Here is a 19,316-nt window from a genome sequence, read left to right as displayed (position 1 = left end):
GAGGCTGCTAGGAAGCCGTGGCGTGAGCCCAGCCCTCTCGCGAGCAGTCTCTCAGCTGGGCTTGGCAGTGCCCAGGCACTGGGCGTGCTGCAAGGAAGCGAGATGGCGCTAGCACGTGCTGCTGTGGAGCGGGCACGTGCTAGTGCTGTGGGGCTGTTCCATGGTCCTCCTTACCCGGGCGTGATGAAGCAGTGGGCTGCTGTCAGCACCCACTGTGGGCTGATGAGCGACCCTCCGCAGACATGCGCTATGCCTCCTATGATGGGCTTCTGGATGCTGACGATCCAGGGCCAGGCCCCTAGCTGAGCATCGGTGCCACCCACGACGCGTGACATGCCGTAGTAAGAATCCATGGGCCGGTGCCCGCAGGTCCCTCTGTAAGCAGAAACTGATGAATGTCCTGCTCGGTGGCTTGCTGCTGTTGAGGCTGCAGGTCAGCCCCCTTCCCCCCCACCAGGCGCTGCATGAACAGCAGGACCGCGGAACCCTGTGGGGCATGCGTCCATCTACCCCTGTTTGTGCTTGAGCCCCGTAGGCGAGTTGTGCCAGCGGCCTGGCTGCTGGCAAGGAACTGAGGCTCCCACATGGCGTTTGGGAAGCTTTGGTGTGGCCAGGGGGAAAAGCAAGCACCCGCCAGTGAAGCCCACAAGGGCTGCCCCAGCTCCCTCCCAGAGCCTCGGGCCACTTACCCACAGTTGTCCCACATGCCGTACGCCGGCCAGCACACGGCCAGCAGGACCAGGACGGGGAGAAAATTCATGGCTGCCAGCGGCACGTGGCAGCTGCAAGAAGCGAGAGCTGGTGGCCAGCAGTGCAGCAGCCGACGTAGTGCCTGCAGCAGTCCCGCTGCCCAGGGAACCCTTGGCCCCGTGGCTGATGTCACAGAGTGGCTGGTTCCGGGTGCTGGGCACGGTGGATTCTAGGGGGGGGCGGGCAACATGGAGGGTTCCGAGCAGGAGGGGAGGCAGAAGCTGGGCTCGGACACCCCCAGCAGACCCCCGCTGAATGCTCTGCTTGCGGGACGAGGCTCTGCAGACCTCGTGGCAGGCAGCAGCGCCTGCCTCCCAGTGCTGCCTGCTAACAGCTAGCCGGGAGAACCAAGTGTGGCACCATAGCCTCTTTGGGAAGTTCACTGCCACCCCGCTCTGCGCAGCCGCTTGCCACCAGGTCCTTCCCAAAGAAACTGACACCGCAGAACGGAACTACTACAGGCAGTAGGCACCTGGTTGGGGGCTGAAGAGCCAATCTGCTTACAGCTGTGACAGGCAAGCAGGGATGTGCAAGCCAAATCAACCAAGTATAGCCAAGCACTGCCATCCTGTCCTGCACAAAGCACAGCGAAACACAGATGGAGCACGCTCAACGCTGGCTCTGTCTGCCACCGCAACGCCCTCTGACAGGCTCCGTGTCCTTGCTGTCTACCAGCTACATTGCTCTTCTGGGCCAACACTGGTGCGGGCAGTCGCACTGCCTGCTATGCGTGGCCACAGACGTGCAATTGGAAGCAGCATGGCTTCATAGGCACTAGAAGACGTCCCCAAACAAACCGCACTCCACGCTGCTTTGGTTTTCAAAAATTGACCTGAAGGTGGTGCCCGATATCTGCTTAGAGCAGGCAGAAGGTGGCCTTGGAGAACGTCACTTGTCTTCTGTGGATACTCTGTGATGCCAGCAGCAGATTTTTGCAGGTGGTTAAGAGGGAATGGTGTGAGAGGTGGGCACACTTCAGCAATATGTGAAGGAAGAGCTGGGGTCATTCTGGGGAGAGCACTCTGGCAGAGACAGCTTTGCTTGTTTGGCTGAGCCCTGTCCCTAATCACCACAGCCCCCAAACAGGTAGTGCAGAGGGGACGTGCCTAGGTGGGAAGCAGCTCGGGGTATGCGTGGTCAAGCACCTCCAAGTCCTTCCTGACTCCAGCAGGTGGAGATGTGGCCGGTGGTTGGCAGGCCTGGTCCTCTTGTAAGGTCTGTGAATGCTGGGGCTGATCAGTCAGGTAGGCTGCAGCCACATGCCACCCACGGGACTGAAAAGGTCTCTGTCCTCTTGCTCGAGAGCTAGGCCAGCTTCAGGTTCGCTAGTGCACTGCGCACGCACACAGCGCTCCCACCAGGAGCTGGCCCGAGACACTCGGTCTTTCCAACTGCGGGGTCCCTATGACCTGTGTTCCCTTCTGCCATCGCCAGCAGCCAGGCCGCTAGACCCACCCCTCTAGCAGGTACAGAGCGGGGCCACACAGAAAAGGATGTGGAATGGCTCTCAAGAAGAAGGTCGGACAGGCTGTGGGGAGTAGGGACAGGGTTCAGCCAAACAAGCTAAGCAACCGGCACTTTGCTTATGCTCAAGGACGAGCTTCTTGAGCCCCCCTTCTCTCCATTTTCCACACTTATTCATCCCCCTCGACTTCCTTGGCTCCTCACTTTCTCTGCCCTTGTCTCCTCCCAATCAAGGGACCTAGCCCCGCCTACTAGTCCCCCTTGCTCCCAGGTCTGTCACATCTGGGAACAGATTAGGTCTTTCAGGGGCTGTTAGCTAGGTCATCTTGGCCTTGCGTGGCATTACTGCAGTGGTTTCCTGGCTACTGCTGTCCCTGCCAGAGTCCTCTCCCCAGAATGACCCCGGCTCTTCCTTCAGATATTGCTGAAGTCTGCCCACCTCTCACACCATTCCCCCTTAACTTCTGGTGACATCTGGCTCTTCCTCATGGCACTGTAACTCCTGCCAGCTTTCTTTCATCTTTCCATTTAGCAAAGGCTTCAACCAGGTCCTAATCATCATCCCCAGAGTTGTCTGCATGTCGCATCATTATTTTGCATCCTCTTGCTAGCCTCAATGTGCCAGTCTTCTTCATGCCATGGTGGCTCTGAGCACGCTCCTGTCTGACCAGGCATGGCGTCAGCCCTGCTGAGCGACTCTTGCCCTTTGTGCCCTCCTTGACTGCCTGCAGCCCCATTTTGCCGGGCGTGGAAATCCTTGCCTTGCGCACGAGAGTGAATTGGACTCAGGCACGGTTAACTGTGAAACCTGGCAACTTTATTCCAAGAACTAAGTCAGCTTCAGCATTTGTGTGCACTGGGAAGTGTTGCGGAGGAAGAACCGGACTCGACACGATGATCAATGTGATCACGTACAAGCCGTTTATTAGCCTCAGATAGCTCACTTTTATATTCCCCACTACATACGCGGCGATCCCCCATTGGTGATAATCAATTTAACTCACATAGTAACTCGATTATGATTGGTGTGCGTCACTAGCTCACGCGCAGTGCTCGTGGCCTTCTTGCAGGCGGCAAGTTCCTCTTCGGCATCTGGGAGTTGTTTGTCTCTGCATTCTTACTTCCTCATTCCAACCGCAGTTTGTCCTCTGGATGCTCTTGCGGCCTTATGCTAAGGCTCTGCGGCCTTAGGCTAAGGCTTCATGGCCTTCTAGAGAAATGCTGGATTGCTCACATGTCCCCAGTCCTTTAATGCTTCATCCTCCACAGGGAGGAGAGCGGGCAGCACAGAGCAGGCCTTTGATGCTGAGGCTGCCTTTGGAGCAGCAGGCATTGCCCCAGAAGGAAATGATCATGGTCCAGTGCAGCCTGCGCTGGTTCCTGTTGATCCTGCTCCTCAAGCCTTTTTTCCCCTGAGGAACTGCAGGAGCTCCTTCAGAAGAGTAAAGAATTCCACCAGCTTCTGGCGTGGAAATGGACAGGAGCTAATGCTGCCCGACTGTGTTGGTGCTGGTGTTGGCCTTGGCCTCTGAGAGGGGCTTGAGGTGGAGAGAAAATGACTCCATGGCTGTGCTGTTGGACTATCTCTTCTTGCTGAGCGCAGTCCCATCTGTAGCAGGATCCAGTCGTAGAAGTGCTGCGTGGAGGTGTAGACTCCAGGCTGGTTTGGTCTGGCACAGCCTCTCCCCCAGCTGGTCACTCCAACAAGCCAGAAGTAGTCGTTGGTGTTATCTTTGCAGACCAGAGGACCACCGCTGTCACCCTGCAGCGGAGGAGAGAGGGTTAAGGTGGTGTTGGGTGGCCCCGGTCAGCACTCTGGCTGGCTCCTTGTCTCCCGCAGCAGCTGCCAGAGCTGTCCTGACTGCACACAAAGGCTCTGCTCAGGTGCTGGAGCCTACAGAAGCTTGTCTGGCAGGGGGTGGTGGGCCAGTCAGGCAGGGCTCTCTCTCTGTCCTCTTTGCACAGTGATCCTGGATGTGCGGAAGGGGGATGTTGCAGGACTGGGCTCTGGAGCTGTGGGCTGCCCAGAGCACTAGATGGGCTTTGTGGGCAGAGAGCCAGGCCTCTGGGACAAGGGCGGCCCTGGGCAAGGACCTGCATCTGGGCAAGGGGAGGTGAACCCCAAGAGTGGAGGGGACCCAGCAGTGGCAGGCTGACTTGCCAGGCAAAGCACGCGCTGGGGCAGGTTTGGGCGGTTGCCACAGGGCTGCCTGTGCTGTTGGGGGTGGACTTGTAGCACGCTCCTACCTGGCAGGTGTCGATGCCGCCCTGCGGATAGCCAGCACACAAGTTGTGGCTGTGGATGGCCCCTCCGTACCAGCGGCTGCTGTTGCAGAGCTTGATATCGATGAGGCGGACCTTGGCCTCCTGCAGGACATAACTTGGTCCCCCAGCTGTCAGCACAGAAAGGAGTTAACAGCCAGCAGCTCGCTGCCAGTTCTCCTCTCCTCCCCCCCACCCCCCCGGTGTCTGGCTGAAGCCCTGCCCTAGGGCTGGGCTTTGCGTCTCCAGAGGCACTGTGCCGCTGCTGTCTCCCTTCTGTCTTGCTTGGGGTAATGGGCCAGGCCCACCTCTCCATCGGCATGCACCCCGCAGCCCGACTCTGGCTTTCGCCTCTGCTGTCAGGAAGCCCACCCCGCCTCCCCAGTGTGCCCAGCCTGCGCTCAGGACACCACTCCCTTTTGGGAACTCACCTCTTGCAGTCGTGGAACCCCAGCCACTGACGTAGCAGCTTCTCAGCTGCGACACTCTCAGCCAGGCGTCGGGCACACAGGCAAGCTGCACGTAGTAGCCGCACAGGACAGGCTGGTCCAATTCCAGCAAGGCAATGTCGTTCCTCTGCGTGATGTTGTTGTAGTGCTCGTGAACCAGTAGCCGCTTAATAGTGCGCACTTGGGTCTCAGGGCCCAGCTGAGTCAAGTGGCTGGCCCCGATCACCACGTGCCACATGGTGATGTGCCTGCAAGGCAGGTGGAGAGAGGGGTCAGAGGGAGCGCAGCCACGTGCTGCAAGCAGCCCAGCAGTTGCCTGCCTTCTGCTGCACAGGGCAGAGAGGAAGGCAGCGCTACGGAGGGTGCGACTGCCCTAGCACGCCTTGGGCACAAGGAGTGTCGGGCGGGAGGCTGCTAGGAAGCCGTGGCGTGAGCCCAGCCCTCTCGCGAGCAGTCTCTCAGCTGGGCTTGGCAGTGCCCAGGCACTGGGCGTGCTGCAAGGAAGCGAGATGGCGCTAGCACGTGCTGCTGTGGAGCGGGCACGTGCTAGTGCTGTGGGGCTGTTCCATGGTCCTCCTTACCCGGGCGTGATGAAGCAGTGGGCTGCTGTCAGCACCCACTGTGGGCTGATGAGCGACCCTCCGCAGACATGCGCTATGCCTCCTATGATGGGCTTCTGGATGCTGACGATCCAGGGCCAGGCCCCTAGCTGAGCATCGGTGCCACCCACGACGCGTGACATGCCGTAGTAAGAATCCATGGGCCGGTGCCCGCAGGTCCCTCTGTAAGCAGAAACTGATGAATGTCCTGCTCGGTGGCTTGCTGCTGTTGAGGCTGCAGGTCAGCCCCCTTCCCCCCCACCAGGCGCTGCATGAACAGCAGGACCGCGGAACCCTGTGGGGCATGCGTCCATCTACCCCTGTTTGTGCTTGAGCCCCGTAGGCGAGTTGTGCCAGCGGCCTGGCTGCTGGCAAGGAACTGAGGCTCCCACATGGCGTTTGGGAAGCTTTGGTGTGGCCAGGGGGAAAAGCAAGCACCCGCCAGTGAAGCCCACAAGGGCTGCCCCAGCTCCCTCCCAGAGCCTCGGGCCACTTACCCACAGTTGTCCCACATGCCGTACGCCGGCCAGCACACGGCCAGCAGGACCAGGACGGGGAGAAAATTCATGGCTGCCAGCGGCACGTGGCAGCTGCAAGAAGCGAGAGCTGGTGGCCAGCAGTGCAGCAGCCGACGTAGTGCCTGCAGCAGTCCCGCTGCCCAGGGAACCCTTGGCCCCGTGGCTGATGTCACAGAGTGGCTGGTTCCGGGTGCTGGGCACGGTGGATTCTAGGGGGGGGCGGGCAACATGGAGGGTTCCGAGCAGGAGGGGAGGCAGAAGCTGGGCTCGGACACCCCCAGCAGACCCCCGCTGAATGCTCTGCTTGCGGGACGAGGCTCTGCAGACCTCGTGGCAGGCAGCAGCGCCTGCCTCCCAGTGCTGCCTGCTAACAGCTAGCCGGGAGAACCAAGTGTGGCACCATAGCCTCTTTGGGAAGTTCACTGCCACCCCGCTCTGCGCAGCCGCTTGCCACCAGGTCCTTCCCAAAGAAACTGACACCGCAGAACGGAACTACTACAGGCAGTAGGCACCTGGTTGGGGGCTGAAGAGCCAATCTGCTTACAGCTGTGACAGGCAAGCAGGGATGTGCAAGCCAAATCAACCAAGTATAGCCAAGCACTGCCATCCTGTCCTGCACAAAGCACAGCGAAACACAGATGGAGCACGCTCCACGCTGGCTCTGTCTGCCACCGCAACGCCCTCTGACAGGCTCCGTGTCCTTGCTGTCTACCAGCTACATTGCTCTTCTGGGCCAACACTGGTGCGGGCAGTCGCACTGCCTGCTATGCGTGGCCACAGACGTGCAATTGGAAGCAGCATGGCTTCATAGGCACTAGAAGACGTCCCCAAACAAACCGCACTCCATGCTGCTTTGGTTTTCAAAAATTGACCTGAAGGTGGTGCCCGATATCTGCTTAGAGCAGGCAGAAGGTGGCCTTGGAGAACGTCACTTGTCTTCTGTGGATACTCTGTGATGCCAGCAGCAGATTTTTGCAGGTGGTTAAGAGGGAATGGTGTGAGAGGTGGGCACACTTCAGCAATATGTGAAGGAAGAGCTGGGGTCATTCTGGGGAGAGCACTCTGGCAGAGACAGCTTTGCTTGTTTGGCTGAACCCTGTCCCTAATCACCACAGCCCCCAAACAGGTAGTGCAGAGGGGACGTGCCTAGGTGGGAAGCAGCTCGGGGTATGCGTGGTCAAGCACCTCCAAGTCCTTCCTGACTCCAGCAGGTGGAGATGTGGCCGGTGGTTGGCAGGCCTGGTCCTCTTGTAAGGTCTGTGAATGCTGGGGCTGATCAGTCAGGTAGGCTGCAGCCACATGCCACCCACGGGACTGAAAAGGTCTCTGTCCTCTTGCTCGAGAGCTAGGCCAGCTTCAGGTTCGCTAGTGCACTGCGCACGCACACAGCGCTCCCACCAGGAGCTGGCCCGAGACACTCGGTCTTTCCAACTGCGGGGTCCCTATGACCTGTGTTCCCTTCTGCCATCGCCAGCAGCCAGGCCGCTAGACCCACCCCTCTAGCAGGTACAGAGCGGGGCCACACAGAAAAGGATGTGGAATGGCTCTCAAGAAGAAGGTCGGACAGGCTGTGGGGAGTAGGGACAGGGTTCAGCCAAACAAGCTAAGCAACCGGCACTTTGCTTATGCTCAAGGACGAGCTTCTTGAGCCCCCCTTCTCTCCATTTTCCACACTTATTCATCCCCCTCGACTTCCTTGGCTCCTCACTTTCTCTGCCCTTGTCTCCTCCCAATCAAGGCACCTAGCCCCGCCTACTAGTCCCCCTTGCTCCCAGGTCTGTCACATCTGGGAACAGATTAGGTCTTTCAGGGGCTGTTAGCTAGGTCATCTTGGCCTTGCGTGGCATTACTGCAGTGGTTTCCTGGCTACTGCTGTCCCTGCCAGAGTCCTCTCCCCAGAATGACCCCGGCTCTTCCTTCAGATATTGCTGAAGTCTGCCCACCTCTCACACCATTCCCCCTTAACTTCTGGTGACATCTGGCTCTTCCTCATGGCACTGTAACTCCTGCCAGCTTTCTTTCATCTTTCCATTTAGCAAAGGCTTCAACCAGGTCCTAATCATCATCCCCAGAGTTGTCTGCATGTCGCATCATTATTTTGCATCCTCTTGCTAGCCTCAATGTGCCAGTCTTCTTCATGCCATGGTGGCTCTGAGCACGCTCCTGTCTGACCAGCCATGGTGTCAGCCCTGCTGAGCGACTCTTGCCCTTTGTGCCCTCCTTGACTGCCTGCAGCCCCATTTTGCCGGGCGTGGAAATGCTTGCCTTGCGCACGAGAGTGAATTGGACTCAGGCACGGTTAACTGTGAAACCTGGCAACTTTATTCCAAGAACTAAGTCAGCTTCAGCATTTGTGTGCACTGGGAAGTGTTGCGGAGGAAGAACCGGACTCGACACGATGATCAATGTGATCACGTACAAGCCGTTTATTAGCCTCAGATAGCTCACTTTTATATTCCCCACTACATACGCGGCGATCCCCCATTGGTGATAATCAATTTAACTCACATAGTAACTCGATTATGATTGGTGTGCGTCACTAGCTCATGCGCAGTGCTCGTGGCCTTCTTGCAGGCGGCAAGTTCCTCTTCGGCATCTGGGAGTTGTTTGTCTCTGCATTCTTACTTCCTCATTCCAACCGCAGTTTGTCCTCTGGATGCTCTTGCGGCCTTATGCTAAGGCTCTGCGGCCTTAGGCTAAGGCTTCATGGCCTTCTAGAGAAATGCTGGATTGCTCACATGTCCCCAGTCCTTTAATGCTTCATCCTCCACAGGGAGGAGAGCGGGCAGCACAGAGCAGGCCTTTGATGCTGAGGCTGCCTTTGGAGCAGCAGGCATTGCCCCAGAAGGAAATGATCATGGTCCAGTGCAGCCTGCGCTGGTTCCTGTTGATCCTGCTCCTCAAGCCTTTTTTCCCCTGAGGAACTGCAGGAGCTCCTTCAGAAGAGTAAAGAATTCCACCAGCTTCTGGCGTGGAAATGGACAGGAGCTAATGCTGCCCGACTGTGTTGGTGCTGGTGTTGGCCTTGGCCTCTGAGAGGGGCTTGAGGTGGAGAGAAAATGACTCCATGGCTGTGCTGTTGGACTATCTCTTCTTGCTGAGCGCAGTCCCATCTGTAGCAGGATCCAGTCGTAGAAGTGCTGCGTGGAGGTGTAGACTCCAGGCTGGTTTGGTCTGGCACAGCCTCTCCCCCAGCTGGTCACTCCAACAAGCCAGAAGTAGTCGTTGGTGTTATCTTTGCAGACCAGAGGACCACCGCTGTCACCCTGCAGCGGAGGAGAGAGGGTTAAGGTGGTGTTGGGTGGCCCCGGTCAGCACTCTGGCTGGCTCCTTGTCTCCCGCAGCAGCTGCCAGAGCTGTCCTGACTGCACACAAAGGCTCTGCTCAGGTGCTGGAGCCTACAGAAGCTTGTCTGGCAGGGGGTGGTGGGCCAGTCAGGCAGGGCTCTCTCTCTGTCCTCTTTGCACAGTGATCCTGGATGTGCGGAAGGGGGATGTTGCAGGACTGGGCTCTGGAGCTGTGGGCTGCCCAGAGCACTAGATGGGCTTTGTGGGCAGAGAGCCAGGCCTCTGGGACAAGGGCGGCCCTGGGCAAGGACCTGCATCTGGGCAAAGGGAGGTGAACCCCAAGAGTGGAGGGGACCCAGCAGTGGCAGGCTGACTTGCCAGGCAAAGCACGCGCTGGGGCAGGTTTGGGCGGTTGCCACAGGGCTGCCTGTGCTGTTGGGGGTGGACTTGTAGCACGCTCCTACCTGGCAGGTGTCGATGCCGCCCTGCGGATAGCCAGCACACAAGTTGTGGCTGTGGATGGCCCCTCCGTACCAGCGGCTGCTGTTGCAGAGCTTGATATCGATGAGGCGGACCTTGGCCTCCTGCAGGACATAACTTGGTCCCCCAGCTGTCAGCACAGAAAGGAGTTAACAGCCAGCAGCTCGCTGCCAGTTCTCCTCTCCTCCCCCCCACCCCCCCGGTGTCTGGCTGAAGCCCTGCCCTAGGGCTGGGCTTTGCGTCTCCAGAGGCACTGTGCCGCTGCTGTCTCCCTTCTGTCTTGCTTGGGGTAATGGGCCAGGCCCACCTCTCCATCGGCATGCACCCCGCAGCCCGACTCTGGCTTTCGCCTCTGCTGTCAGGAAGCCCACCCCGCCTCCCCAGTGTGCCCAGCCTGCGCTCAGGACACCACTCCCTTTTGGGAACTCACCTCTTGCAGTCGTGGAACCCCAGCCACTGACGTAGCAGCTTCTCAGCTGTGACACTCTCAGCCAGGCGTCGGGCACACAGGCAAGCTGCACGTAGTAGCCGCACAGGACAGGCTGGTCCAATTCCAGCAAGGCAATGTCGTTCCTCTGCGTGATGTTGTTGTAGTGCTCGTGAACCAGTAGCCGCTTAATAGTGCGCACTTGGGTCTCAGGGCCCAGCTGAGTCAAGTGGCTGGCCCCGATCACCACGTGCCACATGATGATGTGCCTGCAAGGCAGGTGGAGAGAGGGGTCAGAGGGAGCGCAGCCACGTGCTGCAAGCAGCCCAGCAGTTGCCTGCCTTCTGCTGCACAGGGCAGAGAGGAAGGCAGCGCTACGGAGGGTGCGAATGCCCTAGCACGCCTTGGGCACAAGGAGTGTCGGGCGGGAGGCTGCTAGGAAGCCGTGGCGTGAGCCCAGCCCTCTCGCGAGCAGTCTCTCAGCTGGGCTTGGCAGTGCCCAGGCACTGGGCGTGCTGCAAGGAAGCGAGATGGCGCTAGCACGTGCTGCTGTGGAGCGGGCACGTGCTAGTGCTGTGGGGCTGTTCCATGGTCCTCCTTACCCGGGCGTGATGAAGCAGTGGGCTGCTGTCAGCACCCACTGTGGGCTGATGAGCGACCCTCCGCAGACATGCGCTATGCCTCCTATGATTGGCTTCTGGATGCTGACGATCCAGGGCCAGGCCCCTAGCTGAGCATCGGTGCCACCCACGACGCGTGACATGCCGTAGTAAGAATCCATGGGCCGGTGCCCGCAGGTCCCTCTGTAAGCAGAAACTGATGAATGTCCTGCTCGGTGGCTTGCTGCTGTTGAGGCTGCAGGTCAGCCCCCTTCCCCCCCACCAGGCGCTGCATGGACAGCAGGACCGCGGAACCCTGTGGGGCATGCGTCCATCTACCCCTGTTTGTGCTTGAGCCCCGTAGGCGAGTTGTGCCAGCGGCCTGGCTGCTGGCAAGGAACTGAGGCTCCCACATGGCGTTTGGGAAGCTTTGGTGTGGCCAGGGGGAAAAGCGAGCACCCGCCAGTGAAGCCCACAAGGGCTGCCCCAGCTCCCTCCCAGAGCCTCGGGCCACTTACCCACAGTTGTCCCACATGCCGTACGCCGGCCAGCACACGGCCAGCAGGACCAGGATGGGGAGAAAATTCATGGCTGCCAGCGGCACGTGGCAGCTGCAAGAAGCGAGAGCTGGTGGCCAGCAGTGCAGCAGCCGACGTAGTGCCTGCAGCAGTCCCGCTGCCCAGGGAACCCTTGGCCCCGTGGCTGATGTCACAGAGTGGCTGGTTCCGGGTGCTGGGCACGGTGGATTCTAGGGGGGGGCGGGCAACATGGAGGGTTCCGAGCAGGAGGGGAGGCAGAAGCTGGGCTCGGACACCCCCAGCAGACCCCCGCTGAATGCTCTGCTTGCGGGACGAGGCTCTGCAGACCTCGTGGCAGGCAGCAGCGCCTGCCTCCCAGTGCTGCCTGCTAACAGCTAGCCGGGAGAACCAAGTGTGGCACCATAGCCTCTTTGGGAAGTTCACTGCCACCCCGCTCTGCGCAGCCGCTTGCCACCAGGTCCTTCCCAAAGAAACTGACACCGCAGAACGGAACTACTACAGGCAGTAGGCACCTGGTTGGGGGCTGAAGAGCCAATCTGCTTACAGCCGCGGCAGGCAAGCAGGGATGTGCAAGCCAAATCAACCAAGTATAGCCAAGCACTGCCATCCTGTCCTGCACAAAGCACAGCGAAACACAGATGGAGCACGCTCAACGCTGGCTCTGTCTGCCACCGCAACGCCCTCTGACAGGCTCCGTGTCCTTGCTGTCTACCAGCTACATTGCTCTTCTGGGCCAACACTGGTGCGGGCAGTCGCACTGCCTGCTATGCGTGGCCACAGACGTGCAATTGGAAGCAGCATGGCTTCATAGGCACTAGAAGACGTCCCCAAACAAACCGCACTCCATGCTGCTTTGGTTTTCAAAAATTGACCTGAAGGTGGTGCCCGATATCTGCTTAGAGCAGGCAGAAGGTGGCCTTGGAGAACGTCACTTGTCTTCTGTGGATACTCTGTGATGCCAGCAGCAGATTTTTGCAGGTGGTTAAGAGGGAATGGTGTGAGAGGTGGGCACACTTCAGCAATATGTGAAGGAAGAGCTGGGGTCATTCTGGGGAGAGCACTCTGGCAGAGACAGCTTTGCTTGTTTGGCTGAGCCCTGTCCCTAATCACCACAGCCCCCAAACAGGTAGTGCAGAGGGGACGTGCCTAGGTGGGAAGCAGCTCGGGGTATGCGTGGTCAAGCACCTCCAAGTCCTTCCTGACTCCAGCAGGTGGAGATGTGGCCGGTGGTTGGCAGGCCTGGTCCTCTTGTAAGGTCTGTGAATGCTGGGGCTGATCAGTCAGGTAGGCTGCAGCCACATGCCACCCACGGGACTGAAAAGGTCTCTGTCCTCTTGCTCGAGAGCTAGGCCAGCTTCAGGTTCGCTAGTGCACTGCGCACGCACACAGCGCTCCCACCAGGAGCTGGCCCGAGACACTCGGTCTTTCCAACTGCGGGGTCCCTATGACCTGTGTTCCCTTCTGCCATCGCCAGCAGCCAGGCCGCTAGACCCACCCCTCTAGCAGGTACAGAGCGGGGCCACACAGAAAAGGATGTGGAATGGCTCTCAAGAAGAAGGTCGGACAGGCTGTGGGGAGTAGGGACAGGGTTCAGCCAAACAAGCTAAGCAACCGGCACTTTGCTTATGCTCAAGGACGAGCTTCTTGAGCCCCCCTTCTCTCCATTTTCCACACTTATTCATCCCCCTCGACTTCCTTGGCTCCTCACTTTCTCTGCCCTTGTCTCCTCCCAATCAAGGGACCTAGCCCCGCCTACTAGTCCCCCTTGCTCCCAGGTCTGTCACATCTGGGAACAGATTAGGTCTTTCAGGGGCTGTTAGCTAGGTCATCTTGGCCTTGCGTGGCATTACTGCAGTGGTTTCCTGGCTACTGCTGTCCCTGCCAGAGTCCTCTCCCCAGAATGACCCCGGCTCTTCCTTCAGATATTGCTGAAGTCTGGCCACCTCTCACACCATTCCCCCTTAACTTCTGGTGACATCTGGCTCTTCCTCATGGCACTGTAACTCCTGCCAGCTTTCTTTCATCTTTCCATTTAGCAAAGGCTTCAACCAGGTCCTAATCATCATCCCCAGAGTTGTCTGCATGTCACATCATTATTTTGCATCCTCTTGCTAGCCTCAATGTGCCAGTCTTCTTCATGCCATGGTGGCTCTGAGCACGCTCCTGTCTGACCAGCCATGGTGTCAGCCCTGCTGAGCGACTCTTGCCCTTTGTGCCCTCCTTGACTGCCTGCAGCCCCATTTTGCCGGGCGTGGAAATCCTTGCCTTGCGCACGAGAGTGAATTGGACTCAGGCACGGTTAACTGTGAAACCTGGCAACTTTATTCCAAGAACTAAGTCAGCTTCAGCATTTGTGTGCACTGGGAAGTGTTGCGGAGGAAGAACCGGACTCGACACGATGATCAATGTGATCACGTACAAGCCGTTTATTAGCCTCAGATAGCTCACTTTTATATTCCCCACTACATACGCGGCGATCCCCCATTGGTGATAATCAATTTAACTCACATAGTAACTCGATTATGATTGGTGTGCGTCACTAGCTCACGCGCAGTGCTCGTGGCCTTCTTGCAGGCGGCAAGTTCCTCTTCGGCATCTGGGAGTTGTTTGTCTCTGCATTCTTACTTCCTCATTCCAACCGCAGTTTGTCCTCTGGATGCTCTTGCGGCCTTATGCTAAGGCTCTGCGGCCTTAGGCTAAGGCTTCATGGCCTTCTAGAGAAATGCTGGATTGCTCACATGTCCCCAGTCCTTTAATGCTTCATCCTCCACAGGGAGGAGAGCGGGCAGCACAGAGCAGGCCTTTGATGCTGAGGCTGCCTTTGGAGCAGCAGGCATTGCCCCAGAAGGAAATGATCATGGTCCAGTGCAGCCTGCGCTGGTTCCTGTTGATCCTGCTCCTCAAGCCTTTTTTCCCCTGAGGAACTGCAGGAGCTCCTTCAGAAGAGTAAAGAATTCCACCAGCTTCTGGCGTGGAAATGGACAGGAGCTAATGCTGCCCGACTGTGTTGGTGCTGGTGTTGGCCTTGGCCTCTGAGAGGGGCTTGAGGTGGAGAGAAAATGACTCCATGGCTGTGCTGTTGGACTATCTCTTCTTGCTGAGCGCAGTCCCATCTGTAGCAGGATCCAGTCGTAGAAGTGCTGCGTGGAGGTGTAGACTCCAGGCTGGTTTGGTCTGGCACAGCCTCTCCCCCAGCTGGTCACTCCAACAAGCCAGAAGTAGTCGTTGGTGTTATCTTTGCAGACCAGAGGACCACCGCTGTCACCCTGCAGCGGAGGAGAGAGGGTTAAGGTGGTGTTGGGTGGCCCCGGTCAGCACTCTGGCTGGCTCCTTCTCTCCCGCAGCAGCTGCCAGAGCTGTCCTGACTGCACACAAAGGCTCTGCTCAGGTGCTGGAGCCTACAGAAGCTTGTCTGGCAGGGGGTGGTGGGCCAGTCAGGCAGGGCTCTCTCTCTGTCCTCTTTGCACAGTGATCCTGGATGTGTGGAAGGGGGATGTTGCAGGACTGGGCTCTGGAGCTGTGGGCTGCCCAGAGCACTAGATGGGCTTTGTGGGCAGAGAGCCAGGCCTCTGGGACAAGGGTGGCCCTGGGCAAGGACCTGCATCTGGGCAAGGGGAGGTGAACCCCAAGAGTGGAGGGGACCCAGCAGTGGCAGGCTGACTTGCCAGGCAAAGCACGCGCTGGGGCAGGTTTGGGCGGTTGCCACAGGGCTGCCTGTGCTGTTGGGGGTGGACTTGTAGCACGCTCCTACCTGGCAGGTGTCGATGCCGCCCTGCGGATAGCCAGCACACAAGTTGTGGCTGTGGATGGCCCCTCCGTACCAGCGGCTGCTGTTGCAGAGCTTGATATCGATGAGGCGGACCTTGGCCTCCTGCAGGACATAACTTGGTCCCCCAGCTGTCAGCACAGAAAGGAGTTAACAGCCAGCAGCTCGCTGCCAGTTCTCCTCTCCTCCCCCCCACCCCCCCGGTGTCTGGCTGAAGCCCTGCCCTAGGGCTGGGCTTTGCGTCTCCAGAGGCACTGTGCCGCTGCTGTCTCCCTTCTGTCTTGCTTGGGGTAATGGGCCAGGCCCACCTCTCCATCGGCATGCACCCCGCAGCCCGACTCTGGCTTTCGCCTCTGCTGTCAGGAAGCCCACCCCGCCTCCCCAGTGTGCCCAGCCTGCGCTCAGGACACCACTCCCTTTTGGGAACTCACCTCTTGCAGTCGTGGAACCCCAGCCACTGACGTAGCAGCTTCTCAGCTGCGACACTCTCAGCCAGGCGTCGGGCACACAGGCAAGCTGCACGTAGTAGCCGCACAGGACAGGCTGGTCCAATTCCAGCAAGGCAATGTCGTTCCTCTGCGTGATGTTGTTGTAGTGCTCGTGAACCAGTAGCCGCTTAATAGTGCGCACTTGGGTCTCAGGGCCCAGCTGAGTCAAGTGGCTGGCCCCGATCACCACGTGCCACATGGTGATGTGCCTGCAAGGCAGGTGGAGAGAGGGGTCAGAGGGAGCGCAGCCACGTGCTGCAAGCAGCCCAGCAGTTGCCTGCCTTCTGCTGCACAGGGCAGAGAGGAAGGCAGCGCTACGGAGGGTGCGACTGCCCTAGCACGCCTTGGGCACAAGGAGTGTCGGGCGGGAGGCTGCTAGGAAGCCGTGGCGTGAGCCCAGCCCTCTCGCGAGCAGTCTCTCAGCTGGGCTTGGCAGTGCCCAGGCACTGGGCGTGCTGCAAGGAAGCGAGATGGCGCTAGCACGTGCTGCTGTGGAGCGGGCACGTGCTAGTGCTGTGGGGCTGTTCCCTGGTCCTCCTTACCCGGGCGTGATGAAGCAGTGGGCTGCTGTCAGCACCCACTGTGGGCTGATGAGCGACCCTCCGCAGACATGCGCTATGCCTCCTATGATGGGCTTCTGGATGCTGACGATCCAGGGCCAGGCCCCTAGCTGAGCATCGGTGCCACCCACGACGCGTGACATGCCGTAGTAAGAATCCATGGGCCGGTGCCCGCAGGTCCCTCTGTAAGCAGAAACTGATGAATGTCCTGCTCGGTGGCTTGCTGCTGTTGAGGCTGCAGGTCAGCCCCCTTCCCCCCCACCAGGCGCTGCATGGACAGCAGGACCGCGGAACCCTGTGGGGCATGCGTCCATCTACCCCTGTTTGTGCTTGAGCCCCGTAGGCGAGTTGTGCCAGCGGCCTGGCTGCTGGCAAGGAACTGAGGCTCCCACATGGCGTTTGGGAAGCTTTGGTGTGGCCAGGGGGAAAAGCGAGCACCCGCCAGTGAAGCCCACAAGGGCTGCCCCAGCTCCCTCCCAGAGCCTCGGGCCACTTACCCACAGTTGTCCCACATGCCGTACGCCGGCCAGCACACGGCCAGCAGGACCAGGACGGGGAGAAAATTCATGGCTGCCAGCGGCACGTGGCAGCTGCAAGAAGCGAGAGCTGGTGGCCAGCAGTGCAGCAGCCGACGTAGTGCCTGCAGCAGTCCCGCTGCCCAGGGAACCCTTGGCCCCGTGGCTGATGTCACAGAGTGGCTGGTTCCGGGTGCTGGGCACGGTGGATTCTAGGGGGGGGCGGGCAACATGGAGGGTTCCGAGCAGGAGGGGAGGCAGAAGCTGGGCTCGGACACCCCCAGCAGACCCCCGCTGAATGCTCTGCTTGCGGGACGAGGCTCTGCAGACCTCGTGGCAGGCAGCAGCGCCTGCCTCCCACTGCTGCCTGCTAACAGCTAGCCGGCAAAACCAAGTGTGGCACCATAGCCTCTTTGGGAAGTTCACTGCCATCCTGCTCTGCGCAGCCGCTTGCCACCAGGTCCTTCCCAAAGAAACTGACACCGCAGAACGGAACTACTACAGGCAGTAGGCACCTGGTTGGGGGCTGAAGAGCCAATCTGCTTACAGCCGCGGCAGGCAAGCAGGGATGTGCAAGCCAAATCAACCAAGTATAGCCAAGCACTGCCATCCTGTCCTGCACAAAGCACAGCGAAACACAGATGGAGCACGCTCCACGCTGGCTCTGTCTGCCACCGCAACGCCCTCTGACAGGCTCCGTGTCCTTGCTGTCTACCAGCTACATTGCTCTTCTGGGCCAACACTGGTGCGGGCAGTCGCACTGCCTGCTATGCGTGGCCACAGACGTGCAATTGGAAGCAGCATGGCTTCATAGGCACTAGAAGACGTCCCCAAACAAACCGCACTCCACGCTGCTTTGGTTTTCAAAAATTGACCTGAAGGTGGTGCCCGATATCTGCTTAGAGCAGGCAGAAGGTGGCCTTGGAGAACGTCACTTGTCTTCTGTGGATACTCTGTGATGCCAGCAGCAGATTTTTGCAGGTGGTTAAGACGGAATGGTGTGAGAGGTGGGCACACTTCAGCAATATGTGAAGGAAGAGCTGGGGTCATTCTGGGGAGAGCACTCTGGCAGAGACAGCTTTGCTTGTTTGGCTGAGCCCTGTCCCTAATCACCACAGCCCCCAAACAGGTAGTGCAGAGGGGACGTGCCTAGGTGGGAAGCAGCTCGGGGTATGCGTGGTCAAGCACCTCCAAGTCCTTCCTGACTCCAGCAGGTGGAGATGTGGCCGGTGGTTGGCAGGCCTGGTCCTCTTGTAAGGTCTGTGAATGCTGGGGCTGATCAGTCAGGTAGGCTGCAGCCACATGCCACCCACGGGACTGAAAAGGTCTCTGTCCTCTTGCTCGAGAGCTAGGCCAGCTTCAGGTTCGCTAGTGCACTGCGCACGCACACAGCGCTCCCACCAGGAGCTGGCCCGAGACACTCGGTCTTTCCAACTGCGGGGTCCCTATGACCTGTGTTCCCTTCTGCCATCGCCAGCAGCCAGGCCGCTAGACCCACCCCTCTAGCAGGTACAGAGCGGGGCCACACAGAAAAGGATGTGGAATGGCTCTCAAGAAGAAGGTCGGACAGGCTGTGGGGAGTAGGGACAAGGTTCAGCCAAACAAGCTAAGCAACCGGCACTTTGCTTATGCTCAAGGACGAGCTTCTTGAGCCCCCCTTCTCTCCATTTTCCACACTTATTCATCCCCCTCGACTTCCTTGGCTCCTCACTTTCTCTGCCCTTGTCTCCTCCCAATCAAGGCACCTAGCCCCGCCTACTAGTCCCCCTTGCTTCCAGGTCTGTCACATCTGGGAACAGATTGGGTCTTTCAGGGGCTGTTAGCTAGGTCATCTTGGCCTTGCGTGGCATTACTGCAGTGGTTTCCTGGCTACTGCTGTCCCTGCCAGAGTCCTCTCCCCAGAATGACCCCGGCTCTTCCTTCAGATATTGCTGAAGTCTGGCCACCTCTCACACCATTCCCCCTTAACTTCTGGTGACATCTGGCTCTTCCTCATGGCACTGTAACTCCTGCCAGCTTTCTTTCATCTTTCCATTTAGCAAAGGCTTCAACCAGGTCCTAATCATCATCCCCAGAGTTGTCTGCATGTCGCATCATTATTTTGCATCCTCTTGCTAGCCTCAATGTGCCAGTCTTCTTCATGCCATGGTGGCTCTGAGCACGCTCCTGTCTGACCAGCCATGGTGTCAGCCCTGCTGAGCGACTCTTGCCCTTTGTGCCCTCCTTGACTGCCTGCAGCCCCATTTTGCCGGGCGTGGAAATCCTTGCCTTGCGCACGAGAGTGAATTGGACTCAGGCACGGTTAACTGTGAAACCTGGCAACTTTATTCCAAGAACTAAGTCAGCTTCAGCATTTGTGTGCACTGGGAAGTGTTGCGGAGGAAGAACCGGACTCGACACGATGATCAATGTGATCACGTACAAGCCGTTTATTAGCCTCAGATAGCTCACTTTTATATTCCCCACTACATATGCGGCGATTCCCCATTGGTGATAATCAATTTAACTCACATAGTAACTCGATTATGATTGGTGTGCGTCACTAGCTCACGCGCAGTGCTCGTGGCCTTCTTGCAGGCGGCAAGTTCCTCTTCGGCATCTGGGAGTTGTTTG

General features: G+C 58.8%; 2 protein-coding genes across 2 annotated transcripts; both read right to left on the bottom strand.

Moving 5' to 3' along the window:
* Positions 1–8,942: 8,942 nt before the first annotated feature.
* LOC142364790 (acrosin-like) lies at positions 8,943–14,233 on the bottom strand. The gene is made up of 5 exons (XM_075444918.1): positions 14,215–14,233; positions 10,839–11,037; positions 10,240–10,505; positions 9,794–9,939; positions 8,943–9,308 (listed from the first exon to the last, which is right to left on the bottom strand). The coding sequence occupies exons 1-5, from the start codon at positions 14,231–14,233 to the stop codon at positions 8,943–8,945; spliced, it is 996 nt and encodes a 331-aa protein (XP_075301033.1).
* A 41-nt stretch (positions 14,234–14,274) lies between these two features.
* Positions 14,275–16,283, bottom strand: LOC142364789 (acrosin-like; the record flags this gene model as incomplete). Its single annotated transcript, XM_075444917.1, has 4 exons — positions 14,275–14,640; positions 15,126–15,248; positions 15,594–15,837; positions 16,171–16,283. Coding segments are annotated over 4 exons (846 nt in total), but the record flags the coding sequence as incomplete, so codon positions are not given.
* Positions 16,284–19,316: the final 3,033 nt, after the last annotated feature.

Source organism: Opisthocomus hoazin, chromosome 29, assembly GCF_030867145.1.
Source record: "Opisthocomus hoazin isolate bOpiHoa1 chromosome 29, bOpiHoa1.hap1, whole genome shotgun sequence".
In the NCBI taxonomy this organism is placed as follows: domain Eukaryota; kingdom Metazoa; phylum Chordata; class Aves; order Opisthocomiformes; family Opisthocomidae; genus Opisthocomus; species Opisthocomus hoazin.
This window is presented reverse-complemented; position numbering and strand designations above follow the sequence as displayed.